Source organism: Lynx rufus, unplaced genomic scaffold, assembly GCF_022079265.1.
Source record: "Lynx rufus isolate CCGP_SWC_20201006 ecotype Redwood Valley unplaced genomic scaffold, mLynRuf1.p SCAF_4, whole genome shotgun sequence".
Classification (NCBI taxonomy): domain Eukaryota; kingdom Metazoa; phylum Chordata; class Mammalia; order Carnivora; family Felidae; genus Lynx; species Lynx rufus.
Window position 1 is genome coordinate 141,750,079 of NW_025814856.1, and position 19,911 is coordinate 141,769,989.

The 19,911-nt window shown below is 39.0% G+C and overlaps 1 protein-coding gene and 1 non-coding gene across 2 annotated transcripts; one reads left to right on the top strand and one right to left on the bottom strand.

Moving 5' to 3' along the window:
• Positions 1-988: 988 nt before the first annotated feature.
• On the bottom strand, positions 989-1,193 carry LOC124525283 (small nucleolar RNA U3). The gene has a single exon (XR_006965478.1). It is a non-coding gene; the product is annotated as a small nucleolar RNA U3 (small nucleolar RNA).
• A 9,325-nt stretch (positions 1,194-10,518) lies between these two features.
• Positions 10,519-17,748, top strand: LOC124523699 (hyaluronidase-4-like). Its single transcript, XM_047095531.1, has 3 exons — positions 10,519-11,439; positions 15,280-15,369; positions 17,302-17,748. The coding sequence occupies exons 1-3, from the start codon at positions 10,519-10,521 to the stop codon at positions 17,746-17,748; spliced, it is 1,458 nt and encodes a 485-aa protein (XP_046951487.1).
• The last annotated feature ends 2,163 nt before the right edge of the window (positions 17,749-19,911 follow it).

The window sequence follows — 19,911 nt, forward strand, 5'->3', positions numbered from 1 at the left end:
AGGGCACAGAGAGAGGGGACAGAGGATCTGAAGCAGGCTCTGCACTGACTGTAGTGAGACTGGTGCTGGACTTGAACTCATGAACCATGAGATCATGAGATCATGACCTGAGCTGAAGTCAGATGCTCAGCTGACTGAGCCACCCAATTGTCCCTCAATGTTATTTTGAAATATAATTTATTATGCCACATTGTTCTCTATGCCTATTTCATCCACTAGATTATAAACTCCTTGAAAAATGGGCTTCACTAATCTTCCTTTACACACCCTTATTTCCTTATCCCTTGTTGACTCATAAGAATATAATCAATTATGATATTTATTCATATTATTTCTCATTCATTTCTGGCTTCCATACTGAGGCACTTGAAAAAAAAAATTTAAGCAATCTCTATGCCCAATGTGGGGCTAGAACTTGCAACCCTGAGATCAGGAATCATTAGCACTACTGACTGAGTCAGCTGGGTGCCCCTGCACTTGAAAAAAATTCATAAAACCAAGGAATATTTTTTAAAACTAAATTTTTAAAACCTTCTCAAAGTTAAGTGGAACTGAGGAGGGATGGAAATAGCATTGGGAATTATTAACCCAGAAAAGGGATTTTGGTCTATTTTCTATCTGTGGACCTTAATATTCTCTCAAAAATAGATGAAGTATTCCAGTGCACTCATTAGCTTGAACTCATGATTGTGTGAGGCCTTTCTCTCATGGGAAGAATGAATAAAGAAGTACCAATCGGTTGAATGAAGATGGCTAACAATTCTACAATTAAAATTTAAAAATATACAAAAACTGCTTATTTCTAAGCAGTTTAAACTAACTCATATATGAAGTTAATCATACTATCAAATCTAATTGATGTCGTCAATTTTATTGCATGTTTGATTTTATATTTTTTTGTGATTTCATATTTCTCCATTTTGTAGGCTCAGCAGAAAGTATTATAAAACTTCTTCCTTCCTTCCTCTCTCTCTGTCTCTTTCTTTCTTCAGACTGCATCCTCTCCCTCTTGCTCTCCCAAAGAAGAAAAGAACCAGTATCAATGGTGAATGGCAGTTGCAGAAACACCGAGAATCGGCTCTATGCTCAGGAGAGATTGCTGTGTCCCCTGCTGGTGGTTTCCGGAGCTCTATACTTTCAGAGAAACTTCTCTAGTAACAAACTGTAGAAATGATCCTTGAAAGTATAGTCTGGGAAATTTATGGGTCTCTTGAATTTACACTGGGTAATTGCTACATATGTAGAGTGTCCATATAATTTATTGTCTAAATTGGGCCATTTTGAGAATTAAAAGGTGTCACTACTAATGATCGCCTGAGGACAGTGGGTATAAACTGTGACTGTCCCCAACAAACAGGTCACCCTATAGACGAGGTGTTAGGGGAGCACTTTTTTCCCCCCAGCATTTTGTATCCTTGAGGGGAAGGAATTTCCAGAATAGTATGGGAGAAACACTTTTCTCTCTTTCTGCCTCTTCTCTTATCCCTCCCCAGGGGATGGGGAATGATTTTGCTGATTGATGAGTTTGGGAGAGGAAAACTGAGCATGTAATTTCCACGTATGACTACTGCCAAAGCAACCAGTGTAATGTTCGAAACTTCTAAAAATAAAGATTTCTCCAGATGCTTGTTGCAGAAGTTTCTGACATTATATAAAAATAATATATATATATTTTGCTTGATAATTCTAATTTTAAATGTCCATATGGACTTTTGGAAAAACTAAATTTAAGTATATCCCTCTCTTCACCACAACTCCCTCTACTGTAAACCTTTTCATATGTTCAGGTAATATGTTCTTTTTAAAGGAAAGCTTTCCTATTTTTACACATCACCAAACACCTTCTCTGTTTCGGAGAATCCTCTGTTTAATTAAATTTAAATTGAACTCTTACTTTTTGCATCCACTACCTTTTTGATTTAGGCAACACATCAAGTTTCATCTACTTTATTTTGTGTATTCTTGAGCTACATTTATTATTAATCTACATTTTTAAAAAGATTTTATTTTTTTAAGCAATCTCTGTGCCCAACGTGGGGCTCAGACTTACAACTCCGAGATCAAGGGTTGCACGTTCCATGGACTGTGCTAGCTGGGCACCCCATCTTATTAATCTAAAATTTAAAATGTAACCCAGATTGTGGAGCCTAGGTTGGGAAGATTGTTTTGTTTTTTTCTTTTTTTAAAGACTTCCCTGTAAAAGAGTAGAGCTTAAGTGTGTTACTTTTGAGTACCCTATAGATCTTTCTCTGATACTGAACCTTTAATGTTAAAGACAGAATCAAAAGACACACTAAAGGCAACACTAAATATTAACAAATACCTGTTTTCAACTGCTTGAAAAAGTGAGATGGCTTAATAAATAATCATGAAAGATTCAGTGCTATTCCAAATATATATCTTTTGGATTAAGAAATGTCTACAATTGTTTATTGCTATATTACGCCTCTCTCTTAAATCTGTCAAAACCGACTTGCTCTTATTTCAGGACTAGAAGACATCAAGTACTAGGACTCTGAATCGAGTGTCAGTCTCTTCCTTTAGCTCTTCAGGAATAAATTCATTTGAGCAGCCCGAAGTTGAGAAGTTGGTACCATTCGAGCTTTCCTTCTTGAGAAGGAATCCTCCCTCCACTCCAGCTGATGGAGCTTGAGCAAGAGGTACCAAGAGGGCACAGAGAGACTGACCTTGAGTCTAAGGAACAATATGCCTCCACTCAATTGATTTAGTCAGAAGCCCCTGCATAGTTTGAAACTAGTCAGCATCTAACTCCCCCAGCAAGTTGCCTTTTCTTGGTATTCATCTTCCACAGCTCATCACCTTCCTTAAATGCTTCTGGCCCCTCATCTTTAGGTCTGCGGTATCGTCCTTTTTATTTTTTCTTTCTGTTGTTGGATATTTTCTCTCCTTCGATTTTGAGGTGATCCTCAAAATCCTATCTTCAGGTCTCCTCTCTTTCCTGTAGAGATTTCTCTCCTCACTACCACCTCAACACAGAAGATTCCCAATTCTACACCAATAGAAAAATTCCCAACTGCCTGCTAGATGTCACCAACCTGAGATATCTATAGTTCAAAATGATGCAATGTCTGTTACCATTTATATATGCCTTTTGTCTCTCTTCCACTGTGTCTTTCTTTTTGCCATCCCCTCCATCCGGACTCCCTTTACAATTTCAGCCTGCTAAATTCTTCTGGTAAGTTAAGCCTTAAATATCACCTCCAGCTCCAAGCTTATTCAGATTTTTTAAACCACATTTGATGTCTTCATGTTTTGAACTCACATGGCATTCCGGGTATGACTCAATTCAAAACTGATTTTCTTCCACATAATTTGTAGGTTATTTATATAATCATCTTATCCTCATACTATAGGTCATAATTTACTCCTACTATACTATACACATGTTAAGACAATATAGCTTTTCCTTCTCTATAACTAGCTGATTATCCTCACAAGCCACCACCTACCTGGCATGAATAAAGCACAGAAATAAATGGCATATATGACATGACATTGTTTCTCTAAAGAAATGCATGAGTAGGGTTATATGCATATTTTTCCTGACTTCATCCACCACTGAGGATAAATGTTTCACATGTGAAATAATACAGAAAAATGCCAATGCTCCGATCTCTCATGTAGATGATCAACATTTCACACTGATTGCCCTCTCCAATTTTTACCTGTGGCTTCCTAGAGGAAGGGACAAGATTCTCATATAATCAGCACTCTGCACTCCTTCTGTTCAAGGTCATCTGCTTTTACTTTATGACTTATTGTGTCAGTTTGCTCAAGGTTTTTTGCCCCTGCTCTTTTCTGTGTGGCCAGCAGTCTACTCCAGACCACTAAATACTGTTCCTTTTATCTCTCCCCAGGTAGCTGAGAAGCTTGCCTGAATTCCACAGGAGAATTGTAGGTCCTACAGCGGGAGGAAACAGTGCTTCCTCTTACCTCACAGCTCTTGTATCCAGAACATGCAGGCTCCTGAAGGCAGGAGTCAATGAGAGCACAGGATCACACAATGACTTTGGATGCACCTATGGAAAGGGGCAAGAGTAGAGAAATCATAAGTCCATTTATTTGGGTCTCCTATAATATATTTTAGTGAAGATAAATAACTTTCCTTCATAGCAGTCTTGCACAAGTTTTGAATCTTCTCTTTAATTATGTTTTCTAGCTGTTTCTTGCTGGTGAATAGAAATACCTCTGACTTATATATTAATCTTATATCCAGCTACCTGATAAGCTCTATTTTTTCAATAATTTATATACCCTTTTGAGTTTTCTATATAAGCAATAATGTCTGAGTGTGGCGGTTTCACTTTCTCCTTTCCAATTATTAGGTCTGTAAAAGCAGGGGAGTAAATGGAATTGCACTGTTGTAAGGTTATTACATTTGTGAAGCGGGGAATGTAAAATGTCAAGTGGAAAGTGATAATTGAAAAATGGGAAACAAACTGTTGGGTGTAAAATGTAAAGTGTGAATAGCGACAATATCGATAGTAAATAGACACTGATGAGGTAAGTGATCCTAATGTTAGTCTTAGAACAAACTGAGAGACTAAGAGAAAAATTACCAGGTGTACTTACAACTGCAAAGAAAAGACCCCCCCCCCCCCCCCCCCCCCCCCCCCGCCATTCCCGAAACCAGCCAGGGCGTGCCCGGTTGTGGTCTGACCTAAAGGCGGGAACCAATCAAGTTCTGCTGAGTGGTTTGAAAAAAAGGCGGGAACCAATCAAGTTCTGCTGAGTGCTCAAATTTAAATGTCAACCAATAACAGCTCTGTAACCGCAAAAAAAATCCCTAACTTGTTTGTGCCTGTCTATAAAAGAAGCTGTAAGGTCCTCGCTCGGGGCCTCTTAGCGTCACCGGCAATGAGTGCGCGGAGGACGGGGTTTGAACCTGCAATAAACGACCCTTGCTGCTTGGCTTTGACTCTGGACTCTGGTGGTTTGTTTTCGGGGGGGGGGGTCTCTCGAATCGGGGCATATCAAAACATTAGCAATATAATAAAAAGAAATACAGTTAAGCCAGTAGATGAAATGGAACGACAAAAAATATTAAAGAAACCCAAAAGAAGGCAAGAAAGTCATAACAGATAAAAAAGATAAGATATAAAAGGAAAGCAAGTAGCAATATCAGAGGCTTAAATCAACTATATTGATAATTACATTTTGTGCAAATGGGCTAAATGATGAGGTTTTGGGGTGATAATGGAGTTTGTGGGGTCTGGAGCCGATGACCGAGAAAGAATTCTCGAAGACGTCTTTGGTGCAAAAGGGTGATTTTATTGAAGCACAGGGACAGGATCCGTGGGCAGAAAGAGCTGTCCTGGGACCATGAGGAGAGACTGGTTATATACTATGGGGTTAGGGGAGGAAAAGTTCAGAAGTTTCCAGTGAGATTTTAATATGCTAAGGAAGATTCCCAAGGTACTGGAGGCCTAGCTATTGTCAAGCTAAGGTTGTTTTTCCCTCTAGCAAAGCATTAGCATTAAGACAGCAGGGAGTTCCTGGAGAAACTTTTTACTCTGCCAGCCTCAAGTATTTGTCAATGGGCCACAGGTTCTAAGGAGATTTAATTCTAACATTTCCTCCTGCCTTTGTTTCCCACATCATTATGGAGGGGTGGTCGAAACAGGTCCTGCAGACTGAGATCTCTATCAGTTAAAGGTTTGTTTTCCCCCTTTTCCTTTGTTCTTGGGCAGCCAGGAGTGCCCGAGGAATATCAACACACCTCCCACCTGGGGGTGGGGGCGTTTGTGGCCTGTCAGCTCGCCTCAGGCTCCCTCCTCACTAAACACACCAGTTAAAAGGCAGATGTTGTCAGACTGGGTTAAAACAAGTCTCAACTGCATGCTGCCTGCAGGAGAAACATTTAATTAAATTAATTAATTAATTTGAGAGAGAGGGAGAGACGGGCGGTGGGGGGGGGGGGGGGAGCGCAAGCAGGAGCGTGCACCAGAGCAGGAGAGGGCAGAGGGTGAGGAGAAAATCTTAAGCAGTCTCCACACTCAGCACAGAGCCAGATGCGTGGCTCCGTCACGACCATGACATCATGACCTGAGCTGAAATCCAGACTTAGGTGCTGAACTGACTGAGTCACCCAGACACCCCTGGGAGAAACCTTTTAAGTAAAAAGACGCAGAAAGACTGGAAGTAAGAGGAAGGGAGAAGATATAGTACTTTGAGAACAGTAAGCAGAAGAAAGCTGGACTAGCCATATTAATATGAAACTAGGCCTCCTGACAAAGAGTATTAAAAAAGATAAAGAGGGTTGTTATATAAAAAGAACAAAAACCGGGAAGACTCAGCCCCAATCCAAAATATGCACCCACCTATGATGTTATGATTTATAATAAGAAATATATGTTTGATCTTCATCCTGTTTTTGTTACAGAGCTCCTAAAACCCTTGCAATTTCTTGGGGTGCCTGGGTGGCTCAGCCGGTTAAGGGTCCCACAACTGACAGAGAGGAGCCGGCTGGTATCCTTTCTCTTCCTCTCAGCCCTTCCCCCACTCCTGCTGGTGTACTCACTCTCTCTCAAAAAATAAATAAGTAAAACCCTTGAAGTCCCCCCCCCACCCCCAGAGGGATAAAGGTGTCTCTTGTTATGTCAATGAGGTGACCTCAGACGCACCTCTGGAAAGGGGCTGGTGACCTGGGAACCGGCCACTGTGCTCAGAGGGCTGGAGCTTTCCACCCAGCGTTTTTTAGAGACCAGTTCTCAAGGCTTCAGTTTGGTTTAAAAGCCTCAGCCAAGTGCTCCTTGTGTTTAAGAAATGGGAAGGGACAAAGTTGGTCCAGCTATTTCATAGGCACTCCTTTAGTTGGTGGTCCTATGGCTGTTCTATATGTACCTCTGCCCCTGGACATTTTGGTGGGAGAATAATATTAGTGTGGTTCTAAAGTGGCTCTAAAGCTGTGGTGGCCTACGGGCCAAGCAAACCAAAATCTAACGCCTCAAGATAACAAAATTGAGACCTAAAGACAAACACATTACAGCCAGCTAGACCTTTAAGCTATAGCCAATCAATAATTGCCTTGCTCTGGGGCTCCTGGGTAGCTCAGTCCATTAAACATCCGACTTTGGCTCAGGTCATGATCTCAAGGTCTCTGAGTTCCAGCCTCACATCGGGCTCTGTGCTGAAAGCTCAGAGCCTGGAGCCTGCTTCATGATTCCATGTCTCCCTCTCTCTTTGCACCCCCCCCCACTCCCTCTCATGCTCTGGCTCTCTCTCTCTCTCTCTCAAAAATAAATAAACATTAAAAAAAATAATTGTCTTGCTTTGCTTTCACCTTTTCCCTATAAAAGTCTCTACCAGAGCTCCTGTCAGTAGACTTCTCCCTAAGCACTTCTGGCTTGGTGCTGCCCCATTCAAATTGGCTTTTGCTCAAATAAACTCAAACTATTTAATATGCCTCAGTTTACCTCTTAACAGTTCATATAATTTCTTTTCCCCAAATTTAAAGCCTATATGATAAAAAGCAATTTCCCTACTTATTTCTGGAAAAATTATAAAACCTCATAAGCTTTTTAGAGAATTTTTGTTACTTCCTTTTCTTTGGGTACAGATATTTAAATAATTTGAAATTGACCTAGCTTGTTGTTTTATTCAAAATTGGAAATACAGGTGAATTTGAGCAAAACACTCTAGTGAGTCTAATCTGATTTAATCATCCTCTTTCTTTTTTGGAAAACTATTACTATTTCTCTGAGAAAATAAAAACCATAAATAACCTGCAGGTAAAACAAAAGCAAAAACACAAAACCAATTTGAATGCCTTCAACAGGGCTCCAATTATCAGGCCAACAAGACCCTGGCTTGCGAGAAAATTTCATCTTTGCTTGGAATCCCCCACAACATATTTTAAGAGGCTCTATAGTATAGGTATAAAACCTTGTTGTTTTTAAGTTTTTAGTTCATTTATTTATTTACCTATCTATCTATCTATCTACCTATTTAAAGTAATCTCTACACTCAGCGTGGGGCTCAAACTCACAACCTGGAGATCAAGAGTCACATACTCTTCCAACTAAGCCAGCCAGGCGCCCCTAAACTTGTTGAAGTTGTAAACCCCAAAGAGATTTTTTTTACTGGATCCTAATAATGCATTGTCATAATAAAGAGTGACTGGTGATTTTATCGTATGTTAAAAAAACCACAAGATTTTCTGTCATTGAGTGCAAAGAATGAAATCCCCAATCACACATGAATTTGGACTTTACACACACACACACACACACACACACACACACACACACACATTTAGAACCATCTTAATAAGTTTACATTTCAGTGGAAGAAAATGTATAACAAAAGCATGATAAAACCACATCTTTCTCACCTTTGACACAGTTCTTGGCAGAATTGAAAAAGAGGCTCACAGAACTCTGAATGCTATTGGCAAATGATGCCCTGTCCCCCTAATACTTCTCACTGCAAAAATCTAAGATACCAATGACAAGTAGGTTACCATTAAAACGGATTATTTACTTCCCTTTAAGAGTCCATCAGAACTCACTCCACCACGCCTTTGATGCATAAAACCCCAACTCCCAGGTTATTTTTATCACTTGTACTTTTCTCTCTGTACCTTCACATAGAGCCAAATTCACATCACTCCCTGAACCTGGCCAACCTGTCCGTTATGTCCTTTGTCACTTAAAATCTGTAATCAAGAAAATCCCCTAGATCATAAAATGATCCGAGCAGCCCGGGATCCGAGCTATCCTCCACCTAGTCCAGACCTTAACCCACGGCTTTTATAGTGAGGGGCATGGTGGTGAGATCAAAAGGTAATTATCTAAAGTGGCACCACCTGTGCATGATAGGCTTTCTACTGATTCTCTAAGGAGGAGCCTTCTGTGCACCATTTAAGGGGAGATCAGAGCAAGTCTTCCCACATCCCAGTCAGGGCTTACATTAGCATCCATGGGGCCTGGAACACGTAGCCCCAAGGGAGGTCATTGCCTAGGCATGAACAAGATGGCGGGCCAAAGATGGAGTCTGTGTTGTCAGCGCTCCTACAGATTCAATGAACAAAACCCAAAGTGTGTGTATGCGTGTGTATGTATGTATGTATGTATGTATAAATAAATAAATAAATAAATAAATAAATAAATTTAGATCAGATTTATATTCTGAATAATAAAAATGGCTAGAAAATGGAATAAAATCTCAGTAAGCATCACGAAGAAACAATTATATTTAAAAATTCACCCTGTTTAATATTGCATAATTTTGTTACTGTAGTAGAAGTTCATTATAAAATGCATACTAGGGACCAAGATAATGCCAAAGTCTTTACAATCTTAGGGTGCGATTTTATGAGTTAACACATGATTTTGGTTGGTAACATTTCTTGCATTTAATATATTAAATAAAGACAGCAAGAACTACACAAGAAGTAACATACGACTCTCAAAAAGATACTGAGTTTAATTACATCAGAGAAAAATTTGTGATTCCTTTATATAAAAAAATATGTACATGATAAAATAATTTGGATATGTAACTTCAACTCTGCTGCTTGCAGAATGAGATCTCATTGGCTGGAATGCATCATTTATTAGGCAGTCCTTGTATTCTGGGAAGATTCTTTGGCAGTTTTTGGTCAACTGACTATTTAGAAGGGGTTTAGAGAGCCAGGTTTCATTTGAGATTTAACTGGTGAAAATACAGCCCAATTTCTTCAAGAGAAAACCATGAAGTTAAAGAACTAATAGGTTTTTAGGCTTCTTTATATACCTGAGAGAAGATAGCACCGAATCCATAATCAACAGCAGGTAAATGCCATGTATGTTTTCTATTTTAGCCTATGCTAATTCCAAAGGTGATTGCTATCTTTTACAAATAGACAAAATGAAGCAAAACCAATGGATAAACGGACAAACACATCTTTGAGGCCAGTGCATTTCCAATAGCAAGCAAGGTATTGCTTACTGCTGGTATCATTTGTTATTTCTTATATTCTAGTTAATATTTGTTAAAATATCAACATTTGTTAATTTTCAACAGGGCATGCCCTTGGTCACTTTGCCAGTAATCAATAAGGAGATAGGGCAATCCATTCCTAGTTCCCCTTACAACCAAAGTTATGTCTGTACAGGATGGAGTAGATCAATGTAGTCAGAATAATAGGAAATTAAAGCCAGAACATCTAGCATGTAGAGTTGGCATAGCTGAGAATATGTGTGAAAACTTTTACTTTAGTGTTTATTCACTGGATTTTGTTTTCATGTTTTCAGTGTTTTTTTTAAAAAAAGCCTCATTTTTCTTCCCTTGGTTCAAATGAAACTATAAATTAATCCTAGAGAGCAATAAACCTTATAAGTCTTAAAAAGAAATTGTTCTACCATTTAAAGAACAGCTTGAACACCATTGTGAGTTTACTTCATTTGCTACTCCCTGTGTAGTGTAAAACTAAAAGGACATTTGACTCCATTGTGTCTGATTTTTTTCCTCTTCTTGTTTTTAAGGAGACTGCTGTAATGGTGAAAACTACAAGCCATGTATAACCTGTGGATGGCATGGTCGGGAGTGCTGTTGCCCTTGATCAAGTTCACTCATTCAGTCCTCAAACCAGTACTGCCCCCAGTGATCAAGAACCAACCTTTCAACATGTTCTGGGCTGCCCCAACGATGCAGTGTCAACATTTCTTCAACGTGGATTTGAATCTCCCATTATTTAATATTATAGCAAATCCTGTAGAGACTCAGAGGGGGTCAACAATTGCCATATTTTATCCAAATGAATTAGGGTATTATCCTTATTTCTCTCAAGATGGAAAATCCTTTAATGGAGGGATACCACAGAATATGAGTCTTTCTAAACACCTCAGGAAGACAGCTGATGACATTGCAAAAGTTGTCTCTTGGTGGAGATCGGAAGGTCTTGTTGTCATTGACTGGGAAAGCTGGAAACCCCAATGGGATAGAAATTGGGGCAAGAGAATAATATATAAAAACCACTCCTTAGCCTTCACTAGAAACCACCATCCTGATTGGTCAGAAATGAAAGTGAAAACAATTGCCCAACAGGAATTCGAAAGTGCTGGAAGGAGTTTTATGAACACCACTCTCACATTGGCTTTAGAAATGAGACCAAAGTGTTTATGGGGCTTTTATCTCTACCCAGACTGCTACAATTATGATTATAGGACAAACCCACAGATCTACACAGGTAAATGCCCAAATGATGAAATTTCCCGCAATGACCAACTCCAGTGGCTATGGGAAAAAAGTACAGCACTTTATACGTCAATATATTTGGATAAAATATTGAAGTCAAGTTTAAATGCTTTGAAATTTGTTCATTATCGAGTTAGGGAAGCCATAAGGATCTCTGAGATGGCTAGACATGACTATATTTTGCCAGTTTTTATTTTTTCCAGACCATTTTATTTGCATAGTCTTGAAGCTTTGTCACAGGTAAGAAAAAGTAGTCACTCACCTAAAAAATGGAAATTTGGTACAATGAGTATACAAAATCTGTGAAAAAAATGTTTTAGGGTAATTATTTACCCTTAATAATAGAACACTATTTTATTATTAAAGGTACGTATTTCTTCAAATGTCAATCCAGTTCTGAAACAATATCACTGACAATTAGATGTTTACTTAGTTTTTATGTGTGTATGTATGTATGTATGTATTTTCAAATGTTTATTTATTTTTGAGGGAGGCAGGGGGCAGGGAGAGGGAGGCAGGGGGCAGAGAGAGGATCCAAAGAAGGCTCTATGCTGATAGCAGAGAGCCGATGTGGGGCTCAGGCTCACTAACTGTGAGATCATGATCTGAACTGAAGTCTGACACTTAACCAACTGAGCTACCCAGGTGCCCCATGATGTTTACCTAGTTTTTTGGATGATGACTCTTATCAGCTTAGCATTTTCAGGGTTTTCCTGTAGAATAGTTGTCAAGCTTGAGTTACATGATGTAACAGATTAATTTTAACCCTGGAGCAATTTCAGAATCAGCTTTTTAATAAAAAAGAGTAGCACCAATTTTGCAAATCTAAAAGGTATAGAATAAAGCTTGGGTAAAGTATTAATCAATTATAGTTTTTGTTATATTTCATTTTTATGTTTTAATTAAGTTCACCGAAAATAACATAGATTCTATTAATTTTATATTTAAGAGACTACAATGTGATCTAGTGGCTAATATCAAGGCATTAAAAGTGGTTTATGCAAACAGACATTGCCTTAGAAATAACACAAAGTAGGAAGAACAAAGAGGTGGGAATGAGCTTGTTTGGAAGATAATGAATTTGCAGACACTTGGAAGTGTTCAAGCTTTAGCTAGATTGTCATTTAGATAGGACATTATTGTAGGGATTCAATCACTGGGTAGATGACTAGATAAAAAAACCCTTAAATCTCCATCCATACCTGTGGCTCACATTTCTGTGATTCCAGTGCCCAACACAGACACAGGGCCATTGGACAGACAATACACAGCTCATCTTATTAGACCACTTATGTTTGAGATGAGGGCATTTAAAAGCAGTATCAATTATTCCTCAAATATTTTAGAATAAAATCTATTGACCCAAACGCTATTGATTAGACTTGACATTTATATCGTTGAGGATTACTCAGTAATGGGTTGTTTATTCAATATGTTTAGGAGGAAAAGAGTATTAGCGTGTTGACAAAAAGTTGGGAGATTTCAGAGTTATCTAATCCACCTCTGACCCAAACATGGATTCTTTCTTATCTGGCCTCTGCTTCAATACTTTTTGATGGGCTCTCCCTATTCCAGAAGAAAAATTGCCATTTTGGGACGATGTTAATTCCCAAAAAGTTCTTGAGTATGTTGAGTCTACTCTGCCCCTGGATAATTCACATCATTAAGTCTAATTCTACCTTCTGGTGTAACCTAGAATAAATCAAATCCTTCTTTGAAAAGTCAGTTCTTCAGGTATTTGAAGACATCACTCATACCTAGCAGTCTTCTTGATAAGATATTCCTCAAGTAACAGATCTTTCGAATCATGTCACTTTCTCAAATCCTTTTGGGAAAAGACTAGGTTACATTTGTTCATTCCAAAATTACTTATTGAGTGTCTACAATGTGTCAGACATGATATGTTATTAATAATAATAACAGTAGAAACTGATAATAGTCCATACAGTGAGATAGTTTCTCTTGATAGAAAATGAGAGAATGAGATGAACCACATTTTAATAAAAGTCTTTTTCATAACTGCCCCATTTTTGTACTATTAGACATCTGCCATAAATTATGGCTACGTATCATCTCTGAGCTCTACTTTGGAAATCAATAGACCACATACTCGACTCATCAAAAGCTATAGAGGGGGGGCAGATGGGGAGAGAGAGAATCTTAAGCAGGGCTCTATCCCACCACCCTGGGATTGTGATCTGAGCCAAAATCAAGAGTTGGACACTCAACCGACTGAGCCACACAGGTCCCCCTATATTGAAGCATTTTAATCCTATCCTGTTGCCTTCACATATCAAAAAATGAGATGGGTCTTTCTTACCTATTGTCTACATAACATAACTTTCAATGAAATAATTTAAAATATCAGCTTTGCTTGATATATTCTTTCAGAGGTGTCTCAATTTAAGTGAGCGACTTGATTTATATTTAAGGAATGTGGTATTAGTATAATAGTGCATTATAATAGAAGGATGATTTCCTTTCTATTGGTATTACCTAGATAAATTGCAGACCACAAGCACTAGTGTTACTGGAGGTTTTCCGTAATGCAGGGAAGTTTTGCTGTGGCGTGGTCACCTTCTCAACCTTGTTTTTGAATACTGTGTCTTTGCACTGGATCTCTGGCTCTCCACACCTCAGAGGGAAGGGAAGAATGTAGGTTCCTTCATCTATCATCTCTCTGTTTCATCCTCCTTTATTCCCCGTTCCTTTGCTCTTGGTCTATAAACATGAACATAACCTCCTCCGTTTCTTGTCTTGGTGAATTATAATCTACTTAGTCACCCAGCTTGAGAGTCAAGCTCCTTTGTCTTTTCATTATCTAATAGGTATCCATCCAAATCACTCTTCAGTCTGCCCCTCTGCTTTGCAAGGACCGACATGGCCTTTGTTGAGACCCTCATCATTTCTCATTGAGCAGTGTCCATCATCTCCTAATGGATGCCCCTTGCTATCTTCTTGGCTTCCCCTTCCAATACATGTGTTATGTGACAGCCAAAAGCATCTATCAAAGTTGCAAATTGGTGGCTTTCCAGTACTAAAACTTTTTTTGTAGTCAAGTCCTAAAAATTCAAAATAGCCTAAAAGACTTTGTATTTAGATCCTATTTATATACAAAGATTCGGATGCCTTCCCTTCTTCCCCAGTCCCCTGTGCTTTACCACAGGAGTTACAGCAGTTCTCTGGGCAGACTATGTTTCTTTTCTACATGTGAACCTCTGCCCTTATTCTTCTACTGTACATCAAATTCTGCTCTCTCTAATCTATCTTATGAATTTGTACTCATTTCAAAAGACATATCTGAAATCTCACCTCCTGAAGAAAGCTTTTCCAGACTCTTCTATGTAGCATTAAGCAGTACCTCTAATCTATATGTCTAATAGGCCAATATAGAACTTAATTTGTTATACTATACTTACTTGATTTTTTTATCACAGCAAACTTTGTTCTTTTTTTTAAAAATTATTATTGTTCAGTGGTTAGAGGTAGTATAACATCAGAGTTGAGAGTTCCAGCAAATTATAATTAGTTGTCTTTTTTTTTTTAATTTTTTTTTCTTTTTCAACGTTTTATTTATTTTTGGGACAGAGAGAGACAGAGCATGAACGGGGGAGGGGCAGAGAGAGAGGGAGACACAGAATCGGAAACAGGCTCCAGGCTCTGAGCCATCAGCCCAGAGCCTGACGCGGGGCTCGAACCCACTGACCACGAGATCGTGACCTGGCTGAAGTCGGACGCCCAACCGACTGCGCCACCCAGGCGCCCCTATAATTAGTTGTCTTTATGTCTGTCTTAACCATCACACTAAAGTGCTTCCTTGAGGACAGGAACTAGAATCCGTTCCATTTTTACATTCTCAGTGTCTAGTATATTGTCTGGAACATCATAAATATTTATCAAATAAAAGAAAGTCACCAAGGCAGAATCGCCTTTTCTAATAATTCTCTACAGTGCTTTGTTTCAGAAACAAGGATAATATTATCGATGTGTTTTTTACCACAATTGATGAGTTAAGTCTTATATCTGAAATGTCAATGACTAAGTTTGGCAGAAACTACTTGTGATACTTCTCTTTTTTAGGAAGATTTAGTACATACAATTGGCGAGAGTGCCGCATTGGGAGCGGCAGGAATAATACTGTGGGGAGGATACGAATACTCTGATTCAAAGGTAAGCAGTGATTTCTCCGTCAGCATCTTGAACATTTTCTAGATATTGTTTTTGTTTTAATTTTTCACGTTAGAGCCGAATGGTTATTTGCTCAGACGACTCTAATGAAGTTCAAAGAGTATGGGGACGAACATTGTTTGAACACCTACTCTGTAGCAGCCACCGTGGTAAGTCGTAGTGTGAAAAGAGCATACCTTTTTAAATCAGACAGCCCTAAAGGAGAATTCTATTTTTACATTCTAGAAGTATAATCTTAGGCAAGTTAATTCACCTGAGTCTCAGTTTCTCCATCTTAAAAAGAAAAAAAAAAAAGAGGGGCACCTGGGCGGCTCAGTCGGTTGGGCGTCCGACTTTAGCTCAGGTCATGATCTCACGGCTGGTGGATTCGAGCCCCACATGGGGCTCTGTGCTGACAGCTCAGAGCCTGGAGCCTGCTTTGGATTCTGTGTCTCCCTGTCTGTCTGCTCCTCCCCTGCTCACACTCTGTCTCTCTCTCTCTCTCAAAAATAAATAAACATTAAAAAAAAAAGATACTGAAATAAAGCCTACTCTGCAGGGATCAGTAGATGCAATGATACAATCTATATGTGAGAAAGATATAAATAATAAATTTAAAAAATAAGTATTTTTCATCCATACTAAAGAGGATAGATTTTTCTAAAAATGGTATTTTATTGCCTGATTATCCATGATAGAAACGCTCGTGGGAGGAAAAATATATGTATTATATTAACAATCTGCTCTTGTTAGTAATGCATACACAAAATAACTATTATTTTTCACAACCGACTTTTCGCATGGTCTATTGTTCGCCTGTCACATTGCCTAAGTGAAAATTCTGAACCATAGCTTTTCCTCACTTCCAGGTATTAACAGATACTCTCATTTTCGGTTATTAAAACATCTAGTCTCCAACATATAAAAGCCAAACATCATTTGGGATGGGATGAGTTAGGACAATGGGGCTGTTAAGAGCAGGAGGCGTGAAGTTGGGTCGTTTGGGGTCCAGGGCTCATGTTTTGTCACTTACTAGCCATGTGAACTTGAGCAAGTCATCGACTTTACAATTTCTTTATCTGTAAAATGGGGGAAATAATAGTATATGTCTCACACGGTACGTGCCAAGTACATGTTTGCTATTATTATGTGGGTAAACATTTCCTGCACCTCCTCCCCACACCGCAAGCTTAGGTCTTAGGTATGGGGAAGAGAAGTATGGGGCAAGTTCTTTGTTCATTTGCTTTAAAGATGGGTGTGGGAGACTGGGTCAGAACGGAGACAAAGTGGGCAATGTAATTTTTATTGATTTGGGGCATTTATGATGATTTTTGTCTTTTGAAGTTCTTCCCAAACAACTGCCGCATAGGTACTGGCTCTTTCTTGCATAAGGGGTCGCTGGCGTTTGGTTAGAGACACCCTCCCGCCTTGCACGCAACTTGCACCCCCAGGGCTCTGCTCCTCAGGCATTGGAAAGCAGAGGCTGGCATATGCTCAGATGGGGAAGGCCGCCAGAGTTGCAGTCTGGGAAGAGGATCAGGAGATCAGATTGGAATGTGTTAAGTTTGAGATGCTTGTGAGACATGCAGGTGGAGACGTCACATCAGTAGGTGGCGATGCAATTGGTTCAGGGATAAAGCCTGGGAGAGACACATCTGGAGTTCTATTTAAAGCAAGGAGATGGGGTGAATGCTTCCAGCGAGGGTATAGCTATACGCAGTCTTAGCAAAGTCTGACCTACAATGTTTCTGCATATTAAGTATCAGTGTTGAAGATATTTCACAATTAAAGTTAAATTTAAAATAACCATACCATATTAATGCTGATGATCTTCCTCCTCAGCCTTGCCAAATACAAAACTCCAAGTATTAATACCACCTGTATAAAAGAACCACATTTCAAGAGTGATCTAAATGCATCTCTGTTTTGTTACAGAAGGCCTGCTTAACCGTGCAAAAGTCTATCCAAGGGCCATTGGGCCATTATGCAGTTAATGTGACATCTGCAGCCAAATTCTGCAGTCAAAGCCTATGTAACAATAATGGAAGGTGTGTCCGAAAAGCACCTGAGTCCTCCGCCTATCTGCATATGCCTGAAAGCAGCGCTAAGAAATACATCCTAAATAAGAGTTTCAGATTCGTCGTTTCTCCAGCCGATAAACTGAAGACAGTAAAGGTCATGAAGAACGGGTTTGCGTGTCACTGTTATTACGGCTGGCATGGGGAATCCTGCCGGCAACACTCTTCAGATCTCTGGAGAGAGAAGAATAAGGCTCCTATGACTAACTTTAAATTTTCAGTGTTTCTCAGCATGACCTTATTTATCATTCTGTTGAATTTTGTTACCCCCTATTGCAATGCCAATTTTTCCTTGAAATACTGAAGAGTAGAAAATGCCGCTTTTTTCCTTTAATCTACTTCTAAATATTTATTGGCTTTAAAGTAAAAAAAAAATTATTTTTTAAGTGATCATTGGTTCCATTCCTGGATAGAGTGATTGTTTATTGGGTGCTTAGTTCATGCTGGGCACTTGTGATAAGGAAGGGAACACACAAAAGTCCCTGACCTTGGGGAGCTTAGATTCTTGTAAGAAATTGAACAATAAATAAATACGTATATATCAAATGGTGATAAGTGCTATGGAAAAGAGCAAAGCAAGGTGAATGGATTAGGGGGTGTCAGGGGCAATAAGCCCCTTGATGAGATGGCCTGAAGGCAGAAGAAAGAGTTGGCAAATACATCTGAGAAGGGCAACCTTGGAATGCGGAATAAGAAAGAGTAAAGATAAAAACCTTTCAGGGCACTTTGGTGGCTCAGTCAGTTAAGCGCCTGACTTTGGTTTAGGTCAAGATCTCACGCCCCATTGGGCTCTCTGCTGTCAACACAGAGCCCGCTTGGGATCCTTTGTCTCTCTCTCTCTCCCTGCCCCTTCCCTACTAGAGTGCTCTCTCTTCTCTCAAAAATAAATAAACATTACAACAACAACAACAACAACAACAACACCTGTAAATGGGAGCAGATCTGGAGTGTTTCAGGACATCAGGAAGGCCAGTGTGACTGATGCAGGAAGAAAAGCAAACGGAATGGAGAGACAGGTCGTTAACTTCATTTGAACTAAGAGTCTGAGCAAAGGTACTTCCTTTTTTTTTTTTTTTTAATAATTAGAAACTTCTGGAGGAAAGCCAGTCAAATAAGATATAATGTCTACATTAAAAAAATAAACACACACTTAAATTGGATAGAAATAAGAGTATCTATTAGGATTAGATCGATATTGCTACAATGTTATTGAGAACTCCAATAATGTATAGCAAATTGGAAAATTTGTAGTAAGGTCATATGGGATATGGAACAGACAATAATATGGGAGCTAAAGAAGCAACCGTTATGTTCTAGCATTTGTGTTCCATGGATTGGGAATTTCTAAAAAATTCAAGTGAACCCAGGATACTAAGTCATAGGGCAAAAGGGAATCTATACTGAATGCTGTAGGGTTCAATTTTATGAGAAATATCACTAGGGCTCTTAGTAATTGATTTGGCAATCATCCTTATCAGAAGGTAAGCCCTGTTAGATTCCCATAAAATGGAATTCATATAGGAAATTCTTTGATTTGCTATTTGTTGGTTTAGTAAAGTATACTGTATCTAAGCAATTCGTTTTCCTTCAGTTCTCAATGCATGGTAAGTCATTTGAAAAATTCATGTGGTCAGGGTGTCTGGGTGGTTCAGTCGGCTAAGTGTCCAGCTCTTGGTTTAGGCTCAGGTCATGATCTCACAGTTCTTGAGATCCAGCCCCACGTCGGGCTCTATGCTCACAGTGCAGATTCTCTCTCTCCCTCTCTCTCTGCCCCTCCCCTGCTTGTGCTCACTCTCTCTCTCTCAAAACAAATAAATGTTCAAAAAAATTTTTTTTGAAAAAAGAAAAATTTATGTGGTTACTTGGGCTGACCTCGTTACAATCCAGACCAATTTCTTTCATAAACAAAATGGATTATAGTATCCCAAGTACTATTTCCCTTAGCTTAGAGAAAATATTTTTCTGTCTGACGCTTTCCAAATATTGCACTTTCACATGCACTTCATCTTGGTGTACATGAAGAGTGTAGATGGATAGATCACACTCAGATTCAGACTTCACTTGTTTGTGCATTTATTCATTCATTTTCAGGAGAAGTAAAAGTTAAAGAGGCAGTGAAATAGAGTAAGTTAAATTTAGGGCTATTTGCTAAATTCCTCTATTTTGTTGGTATCCTGCTGCACCAAGGCTGACATTACAGTAATTGAATTCTTGTGCCTGAACAAGAAATGATTTTTACAACTATTCAAGTTGGCACTAAGCCCTGATAAGGAAAAGGAATGGCTCTTATCCTTTAGTGATACGTTTTTCATCTTTATGATGTCAGGGTTTTGATAGGCAATGAATTCCATTAAAGAAGGAAAAGGCATACATTAATAAATATCACCATTTGAAAATGAAGAAAATAAGATACGGAGAGAATGAGAGGTATAGCCAATTTTACCCACTAACCAGTGACTGCTTCACG

What these genes read in the sequence shown, in the direction of transcription:
- LOC124523699 (XM_047095531.1), top strand. Translation starts at nt 10,519, where the DNA reads ATGTATAACCTGTGGATGGCATGGTCGGGAGTGCTGTTGCCCTTGATC. An exon ending in GTCTTGAAGCTTTGTCACAG is followed by an intron (nt 11,440 to 15,279) that starts GTAAGAAAAAGT and finishes TCTCTTTTTTAG; the next exon opens with GAAGATTTAGTACATACAAT. An exon ending in ACGAATACTCTGATTCAAAG is followed by an intron (nt 15,370 to 17,301) that starts GTAAGCAGTGAT and finishes GTTTTGTTACAG; the next exon opens with AAGGCCTGCTTAACCGTGCA.